Source organism: Dermacentor variabilis, chromosome 9 (genome assembly GCF_050947875.1).
Source record: "Dermacentor variabilis isolate Ectoservices chromosome 9, ASM5094787v1, whole genome shotgun sequence".
In the NCBI taxonomy this organism is placed as follows: Eukaryota; Metazoa; Arthropoda; class Arachnida; order Ixodida; family Ixodidae; genus Dermacentor; species Dermacentor variabilis.
This window is the reverse complement of record NC_134576.1, coordinates 116,985,424-116,995,210: the sequence shown is the minus strand read 5'-3', so window position 1 is coordinate 116,995,210 and position 9,787 is coordinate 116,985,424. Positions and strand designations below refer to the sequence as shown.

The 9,787-nt window shown below is 44.0% G+C and overlaps 1 protein-coding gene across 1 annotated transcript in view; it reads left to right on the top strand.

The window, feature by feature from the left end:
• The window catches only part of LOC142558523 (mutS protein homolog 4-like), a 53,606-nt gene that overhangs the window by 2,752 nt on the left and 41,067 nt on the right, over nucleotides 1–9,787 (top strand). The window contains exons 3-5 of the mRNA XM_075670657.1: nucleotides 2,107–2,297; nucleotides 3,543–3,664; nucleotides 7,036–7,256. Coding sequence (XP_075526772.1) covers nucleotides 2,107–2,297; nucleotides 3,543–3,664; nucleotides 7,036–7,256 — 534 coding nt within the window. The remainder of the gene's footprint in view (nucleotides 1–2,106; nucleotides 2,298–3,542; nucleotides 3,665–7,035; nucleotides 7,257–9,787) is intronic.

Below are 9,787 nucleotides of genomic sequence, written 5' to 3'. Positions count from 1 at the left end.
GCTAGCTTCTGTTGGAATCTCCTTTCACGCAGTGCTGCTGCCGTCATAAACATTAATTCTTTTAGAAACGCTGCTATGAACTTGGTTTGTAATCTAGCTGCACAATTGTTGTATCAGTCCTGTTCTGTTTGTCAGTTGTATTGTTTCTATCATTACTACTATTGGTATTGTATTTATCAACACTGTACCCACTCCCCTCTCTAATGCTCTAAGGGCCTTGAAGCTAACTAAATAAATAAATATGTGCACATGAAACCTGTCATTGTAGCTCAGTGGTTGTGGTGATCTCTTAGCACAAGCTTATGGGGTTGACTCCTGGTCGCATTTTGATGGGGCACGAAACTAAAAAAATGCTCGTGCACGTAGATTTAGGCGTGCACGTTAAAGAAACCCGGGTGGCTGAAGTTAATCCGGAGCCGCAGCAGACTACAATGCCCCTCACAGCCTGCTGTGCTTTTCCGAAATGTTAACCTCCACAATTAAACTAGGCTAATAAGAGTGGCCAAGGTGAAAAACCACACTACAACAACTGGAAGGATCCTGGGCCAGCAGTCATTGTCATTAATAATGGCAAGAGTGCAGTTTTATGAAGGACACGAAAAACTGTAACAAGAGCACGAGTACGAAAGGACACTTAGTGCTTCTGTAGCTGTATTTTTGTTGCTTCTCTTGGTGTTAGGCTGTTAGATTCAGAGCACTGAATCTAAGCACAGCTTAGACTCACAGCAACGAAGCAAGATGAGGCATCTAGCCACATTTATAACTCTGCTATATTGGTTGCCCTTCTTTTTTCTTTTATTTCTTTCTTTATATAAATATTTCACTTTGACAACATATGAAATCTTGAAACTGGGCTTGCTGTGCCTATCTGTCCTTGCCACTAAACTGACAGCGTTATTGTGTCGTCGTCAGGCTATGTCATCATTCTCAGCTTCAGCCTTACCCTATAGGATAAAAAAGGCAAACCTTTGGCCACCACCACCGGGACCAAAACCTGTTCCCCTGTAGCAGTGTGTAGTTTGGAGTTTGACGCCCTAACCAGCGCTGCTATCGCCCAACTGTGCTGCTTGGTAGTTTGTACCCGGTATTTCATGCCGTGAAAGTGGTGTGGCATCTTCGCATGTATATTTAAGGGGTCGCAACATGCAGTATTGTAGCAAATGGGGATGATGGTGTGTGCACTGCGAACAAGAAAGCTGTTCTCACACCTGCCAGCTGTTCCGAGTTTTCTGTGACATTTGCGAATTCAGACAGCTCCTACGTTTTTGTTTCTTTTTTGTTTATGTTGCGTCAGGAATTGAAGTCGAGCTCGAGAAATTGCAAAGTTATAAACTTTCACTGCTTTCATTGATCGAACCAAGGCGCGACAAACAGCGGGCACAAGTAGAAAACATTCTGTCGTGGACATAGTGTTGAAGTTCCTCAGAATTACAGCGATAATGCTGGGGATCGTGTCAATTGCTCTCAGTAATGCTGAACGCGAACAGATATTTAGCACGGCAAACATGACCCAAACGGGGTTTCGTTCATTTATCTCCGACCATACCCTTAGAAGTGCATATTCTGATGCTGAAACGGGAATGGTATCAGAGAGGATCTTACTTCGAGCAGAACTATTAGGACAAGTTCCTGAAGCAGCTGAAATTGTCAACAGCAGAGTAGCTCAAAAAGTCACTGTAATATAAAACAGTATGTTTCATATCACAGTGACAAAACAGTCACTGCTGTTGTAAGTTTGCTGCTGCCTGTGTCCTATGTCAAAGGTAAATCATTAATAAAGTGCATATGTATCTCACAGAAGGATGTGCTCAAGCTCAGGGCAAACTTTAAAAAAAGTATGCCCCCAATTTCCCCCCACATTAATCTTCATTGTCACATCTAGGAGATATTTGCAAATTTTTAAGTTGACAGTTGGTAGGTTTGTGTTCTTGACAAGATGACAGTGTCTTGCTGCTAAAGCCAGCCCCTGCCACAGTAATGAGTTCAGAACTGAAGGAATTGCTGAAGTCTGACAGCTTTCTTTTTTTTTTCCACTGCGCTTCTCGCATGCTCCTGTTAGCATTTTAGAACCATTGTAATTTCACAAGACGATCCATCCGTCTTCAGATCCTCCTGCCCAAAACGGTGTTTGAGGCCAACTCGATGCCCCAGCTCATGAGTCAGCTGAAGCAGGAGATGCCATCCACAACCGTCACCAGCCTGGCTCGCAAGCTGTTCAACGAAAACCTGGGCATCCAATACGTCAGGCAGCTCTGCGTGCCCGAGTACAGTTCAGTCGAGACTGAAGTCGTTAACAAGTGAGTCGGCGCATTCAAGCTGTGCTATTTGTGTTGCCTTAGCTCTCCTCACCTGGGTAATACTTTCCTTTGCTTAAGCTTTAGTTTTATTTAAAGATTAGAAGAAGACAGTGTGTAAGTGGCATCTGGGCATAGAGCTTAGCTCGTTCTGTACAACACTCTTTGTTGATGTAAAAGCATCAACTAGTTAGTTGTCCAGTTGTCAGCCAAGCGCAGTACTAAGAACAAGGACATAAAAATGGCACATAAAGATGCACAGCGTAGCACGTTGTCTTTTTATGTGCCTTTACTTCGTCCTCGTCCTCAGCAGTCACGGTCGACCTCAAGGCTTATACCCCCCACACAACCGTTAATTAACAAATAACAACTTCTCACAGCCAGTCAGGCGTTAACTTTTCGTTTACTGCAGTACATGCACCAAAATTATTTGCATCTTACAATTCCAAGTCATCCTACCAAAAAATACCCCTTACAGACTTGGAGAAATCTGCTTCCCAAAGCGCATGCATATTATCGTAAACAAAAATTAAGTTGTTTGGCTTGCATCATTCTAAATACCCCTAGTTTCAACTGCAATTTTGATCGTTCTATGCGAAGATTTAAAAAAGGACATCAGAAAATAATTCACAGTGACTTAGTGCAGCGATAATTACATCTATATAGCGTTGAGTAGCTGTGGGCATAGTATTCCGTACCTTGATTTGATTACGGTGCTGTGAAAGTAAATGTCACAACTAATCCATTCAATGGTACACCACCCAATTTCTGCTTGTGTTTCCTGATGCTAATGTATTATTACTATTATCGTGTTATTTGTGTTTCCCCTTCTGATGTTGATGGTTAACCAATATTATGTGCAATGTAATAGGCTTTAACACCTCACGTAATGTGTACAGTCATGTTTCAAAATCTTCTTTCGTAAATTGTTGTCAACTGTATCGTAGGGGAGCCGATGCCCTTTCAGCCCCGTCTGCCTTTTGCTTTAGTTCTCTCTTTCAAGAAAGAAAACTTCACTCCGCTTTCAAAAAGGAAAGGAAAGGGGAAAGAAAGTAAGATATAGGATTCTTTCACATCTGTAGCATACTAGTCCACAGTGAGGACCAACCTGAAAAGAGGTTACATCCCTAAGCTGTCTTCTGGTCTGAGCAGGATATGCTCATGTCGCTTTCCACGGGTACTCAGAGTTGTGCGTTTGCGCTTCAGCTAATGGCTGGCACGAAGTCACAGTTAGCGCGAATCGTGCAGGTACTATGCCCTGTCTGCCACGGCTGCGCTTATCCACTACGTGGAAGTGATGCAGAACGTCGCCTGCACGGCTCACTCCATCAAAGTCATCTTTAGTACCGGGGAGGGAGTTGCTCGTATCGGTACGTCGACTGCATTTCCGATCAGCATGCAGACGAAACTCATTATAATGAAGTTGTACCCAGCATAAAAACACTTTCGTTGTATATCTGATATTCGTTATACACTGATATCAACAAGGAGCGCTGTAGAATTGCTTTGTTGTATCTGATAACTTGTTATGCAGTCAAAACTCAATGTAACGAACGTCGGCACCCACAGCACATGGAGCGCAGGGCACAATAAGATCTTATCGCACGTGGACTTTGTATGGCACATGATGGCATGAGGGTCTTGCTGCTGTGCTTCGGCAGCTACATTCAGCGGCATGCAATTTGAGAGGTGCGTTTGCAAGCGGCTGCATTTCATTCAACCATTTGATGATCTGTGTCCCTGGTAGTTTCGATTTATTACCCTGATATTCCTTTGTGGCAGCAGTGAAATTTTGATATAGTGTTGAAGTTGTGTGTAAACAGGCCTCCCTATATTGTGCTTCAATATGCATGGTGTTCCACGGGCAAGGAGTTATTTATTTATTTGAATGTACTGCCAGTCCAAAGGGAATCATAGCAGGTGGGCTATGATGAAAGTTAAATACTTTGTTATATTGTAAATTTCGTTATAGTATTGAAGTTCATTAAATCGATGTTTAACTGTATAAGAAAGATATTTTCATGTTGCAAGTTACTTGGTTATAACGAGTGGTGACTGTTTCCATGTTCGTCATATTGAGGTACCATTGCAGTCAGCATCTGGTAGAGTTGCTTGCAGCTGGCTTTTATCCAGGGTATAGATAGTGTCCCAGTGGCATGTATCATCAGAAGCATGAAAATACAAATGCAACTGTATTTCTACATTGTGGCGTGGCTTGTTTGTGACAGTAAAGCAAGCATGTCAGCATAAGCGAACATTATGCAATCACTATGTCCTGTCCAAGTTTATAGTACCATGACAGAGCTGTGACTGTTTTGCATGGCCTCCAAAATTCTGGCATTCCGCAGTTGCTGCGGCACGACGCAACACTGTGTCATATTTTTGCTATACTGAAGGGAGGAGGAGCTGGGTCTTTGGCCCAAAGTTTTGTACAGTAAAAGCTCGTTAATTCGAACCGCAAAGGGAAGCCGATTCAGTTCGAATTAACGAAAGTTCGAACTAACGAAAGTGAAGGAGAGCAACAGTACACTGCGATTTGGAAGCAGTAGGGCATGTCAGAAATTTGGCCTGTCAGAAAGTGATGGCGTGTGCCGCGGGCACACGCCATCTTCAAGTCGAAGCTCTGGGTCCGACTGTGCCACACCACCGATGTCCACCGAAACGAACGTTAGCCGAGGCTTAACAGTATCACAATGATTCGCGACGGCCGATACCTCCTAAGCTGAAAACAGAGGTGCACAACCGATGAAGACTGCCGAGACAAAGACGCTGAACATGTGAAGGTGGCGAAGGCCCTGATTCGTTGGTTCTTGATTGCAAGCGCAGCTGCGACGTACTTGATTCGCTGTGTTTTGGCGCTTGCCGTGCCATCTCGGCAAAACATTTGCAGCTGTACAAGATTTGCAAAGCCTCCGAGATTCACAACGGCCAAGAAGTCTTGGAGATTACGTAGAACGGAGAGGCGGCAGCCGCCACTGCCTTCTGGCTGACCCCGCGTCGGTTAGATTTTTTTCCGATTTTGCCATCTCTCGCTGTTCTCTCCGTTTCGGAGACAATATAGCCTTGTGTGTAGGCAGTAGGCGCTTTTCTCTGGCCGTGTGCCAGGTGAGCGTAGTTCGAATTATCCGTGAGGGAACCTTCTCGCGTTCGAATTAACGGACTTTTTTATACATAGACTTCTGTGGAGCTTGGCCGGACCAAATCGTACAGTTCGAATTATCCATAAATTCGAATTATTGAAGTTCGAATTAACGAGCTTTCACTGTATAATCTTTATTATTTGAGTTATGGTGCCGAAAACTTGTAGGTATATGCAATTTTATATGCTTATGTTGAATATGAGGACCGTCCTTGTTTATTCTTGTTTTGTTCTAATATTTTGCAAATTTCTTTTATTTACTTTCCGGAAAAATTAACGAAAAATCAGGTCCTCAGATTTCGCTTCTGTATGATAAAAAAAATCCAATAAGGCTAACCCTATTTCTCTGTGTCCCCTAGGAATTACTTTCGAGACAAATAAGCTAACTTTTAGAAAAGCACCCGACTGACTGTCAAATTCAAAGTCTCACAATACATGTACTTGTTCAAAGGCTGACAGAGCAGTAAAGTTGATCTTATTGGATTTTTAACCGTGCAGAAGCTATTGATACCCTGTTTAGCAAAATCTGAGACACTGATATTAGCATTTTTTTTTTCTTCAGAAATTATGTAAAAGAAACTTGCGTGAAATTAGACCCAAAGGGGAGAAGCAGAAATGGCTTGTATGTTCAAGACAAGCACATCAAATTACATGTGTTTACAAGTTTTCAGCACCGTAACACGAAGAATTGAGATTTTTCACATATTTTTGGTCTTATAACCAACTTCCCCCGAAGTCATCATGGGATGTACAGTGCATGAGCTAAAATGCAGGACAAAAACCCAGTTCGTCTGAATAGATTTTAGCGATAGTGTGGCAACGGACGACAGTGCAAATCCGTTGGTCTTGACAGGCTTCTGAAGAGAGCAGAGAGCACACGTCAGGGATGTCTTCATCATCATCATCATCAGCCTGGTTACGCCCTTTGCAGGGCAAAGGCCTCTCCCATACTTCTCCAACTACCCCGGTCATTGCAATGTCTTGGCAGCAATGTCTTGGACTTGGTTTAATCTGCCCAAAGCCAGCCCGTGCTGGCGCGGGCCAAGCGCAGCAGCCGCGCTCGTGAGGATGCGAGCGTCTGTTATTTTATTCGTGCGACGCCAATGCTGCCACCACTACTGTAGCATAGAAGCATACAGAGTGGGGTGCAGGGCCCCCCACTCTGGATCCGCCAGTACTGCAGCAAGAAGGAGCATATATTGTATGTACAGTCAACAGAAACTACCGATGAGTGTTTCTGCCCACTTTGCAAAAACTGTAGCGACAAGGTGTATTTAGACTAAGACAACAGACTACGTATATAGAATCCACATTCAACCAAGGGCGACAACTACAGATCAGCATGTCAATATGTACCACTCTTGTCCTGCTGCCTGTTCTTCATCATTAACAAGAACGTGATAAACTGGGATGGCGATAGATGCAAGAACGATGCGAACAAAGTGCTGATTTTGCCTATTCAGGATGATAGCGCGCTGGCCCTAGTACTGCAACGTTCAGATATTACATCCACCATCAACAAAACATTTGCACTTGTTGACCCAGAATATCGCCTCCTTCCTTGCAACTTTAAAAAAAGAAAGAAGTAACAATGCAACGCAGACTCAACCACGATGCACGACCTTGAGCTGCTGACCAACACCGTGGATCCTAGGAGCTCGATGTCGCTGTTTGGTGTGCTGAACCACGCCAAGACACCAGGCGGGTCACGGCTGATGCGGGTGAACATGCTGCAACCTCCGCGCGACCTGGACACCATCGTGCAGCGCCAGAAGGCCGTGCAGCAGATTATCGACAGCGAGGAGTTCTTCTACAACTTCCAGGTGTGTGTGTGGGGGGGGGTCTGCAACATTGCACTGTACTGGGAAGTAACACTCTCTACCACTTTTATTTTTAAAGTGAAGCTTTCTAGGCAAACCATCCTGGACATTGCCACCCGTGGCTGCTCCTGCTGTCTCGCCAAGCAGCTCACACACAGGACAGCGCACTCAAATAACAAATCAGCTTATGTATAGCTCCATCTGTGCTACTCATACAGACGTGCCGGTGGCCGTACCAAGCACGTAATTCCTTTAATAAAGCAATGCCTTCCGTTTCGATGTTTGGCACGTCTGCACAGTAGGTTTCCGGCCGAGAAAGGCGGGCCGGCCCTGTAGATGGTGCAGTAGAGTATAAACTGGGTTGATCCAGAGCTGGCATGGTGAAAAGTAGGCCGATCATGCAGCCAGCGTAATCCGCGGTCGCGTGGGCCACGTGAGTCAGGTGTTAGGGGGTGTATCCACGTGTATCCACGTCTCGCTAAACCTCGACTCCCTGGCAGAAAGTATTGTACTGGGTATGCTCAGTACTGTCAGCTCATAATCCTCTGTCTAACATAAATGTTTTTACTACTACTACTCTACAACTCCTCACTGTCACAGAACAGTGCTAGCGGAGATTCGCTGTGGTCGTCACAGGTATGCAGCATGGTTTATCCATCGTTTTATGGTTTCGTGCCTAAGGATTATGCATCAGGGTGTATTGGGAGTGGTATGTCGTGTACAGTGTAGCTTGCTCTTGAAGAGCGCACCTAATTAGTACATTCGAATGTCATAATTAATTCGCATCCAACGCAAGAAATACCTTTGTTATATTCTATATTCGTTTCAGTGCATTTGCCGATAAGGGTGAAAAAATTTGTGAATTTCACTTTTACTTCGTTAAACCTGGTAATTTGTTTTATCCGTGTTCATTTCATCAAGGCTGCACTATGTATGCTGTACTAAGACATGATTGTCAGATCTTTCTCAACCCTATTACTCCGTGTGGTAGCTCTAATGTTCTGCCTATGAGCACAAGGCCATGTGCTTGACTTCCAGTCGTAGGGGCCCTCATTTTATTGGGAGCACTATGTAAAAACACTGTTGTACCATGTTCTATGCTTACATTGAAGAGTCCTAGTTGGTCCAAAGGAATTAGGAACGCTTCGCTGTCCTCTCTCTTAGCTCCTGTGTTTCTTTAGAACATCGAACCTAATCAATCAGTCAATTATTTAGTCAGTCAGCCAATGAATCAGTCAACCAATCAAGCTCTATTGTCTTTTTGCTCTGAAGCTCTTTTCTCTGCATTCTGTGCACATGAACTGTCTGGCAGTGTTTGCTGAGCCCTGGCTACCTCTGTAAAATCAGACTGTCAAGCAATCAGCCAATCAGCTTGATTGACAGTCAGTCAGTTAGTTAATTCAGCTATCAATCAGCCAGTCAGTTAACCCATGAATCAGCCAGTCAATCAATCTATCAATTAGTCAATCAATTATTCAGTTACTAGTTAGCCAATTAAAAAAACAGAACAGTCAAACATTAGTGAGTCAGTTATTCAAACTGTCATGTAGCATGCACTTCCTATGGACAGCTACCGACATCCTCTGTACAACTACAGTTAAGCCTCGATGTAATGAAGTATCTATAACTTTTTGTAACTTCTTGTTAATAGAGCACTATGTATTTCGAACCTCAGTATAACGAAGTGTGTTTATACACATCTTCAGTATAAGGGAATTTCTCTGCCTAGACAATAGAAATACCCGGACAATACATTGAAACTTCCATGAATGCAGATGTTCAAATGATTGAATTACATGTGGCTGCTTGTGAACGCACCTCTCAAATGACACCCAACCGAAGGAGACCGACTTTTTTTTTCTTTATTGCCTGGCTTTGACAAAGGACAGCAATACACAAAACAAAATTTACAGGATACAATGACCACATCGTATTGACATAATCAGCCTGGTGGGGGCGCTGGCTTCGTCACATTAAAATACATTTAGAGCAATCAATGACTCCACCCTTGACAGCCACTCGGGAGTATCGCCACCGGCCTTCAAAATCTCAACAAACCAATGCACAGTTTCACGGAAATAAATTCACGTAGGTCGTGCGTCAGGATCGCAGCAGTATCCTGCCGTTCGGCAGCGCCAAATACTGTGGAGGCCCATTAACATTATTAAATCAAACAAAACACCATCCTCATTAGTAATGGGTAGATACCGTATTCCATGAGGGTCGAGGAGAAATTGTTTCTTTATCGTTCTTTGTAGTACGTCCCAAAAATATACCCCTCCCCAACAATGAAGAAAAACGTGATCCATCGTTTGTGGTTATTTGCAGATGAGGCAGTGAGAAAGAAGGAGACCAACAGCTCAAGTGGAGCAGCCCAATGTTCCATATAAAGTCCAACTGCTATAAGATCCTATCATGCCCCGCGTGCTGTATGCTTTAGGCACGGGTGAAAGCAGCAAGCGAGGGTGGCCAAGGAGGTTGGTGGCTAGATGTGCAAAGTCTTCCCGCGTGAGCAAGGGGAAAGGAGGAGTGGA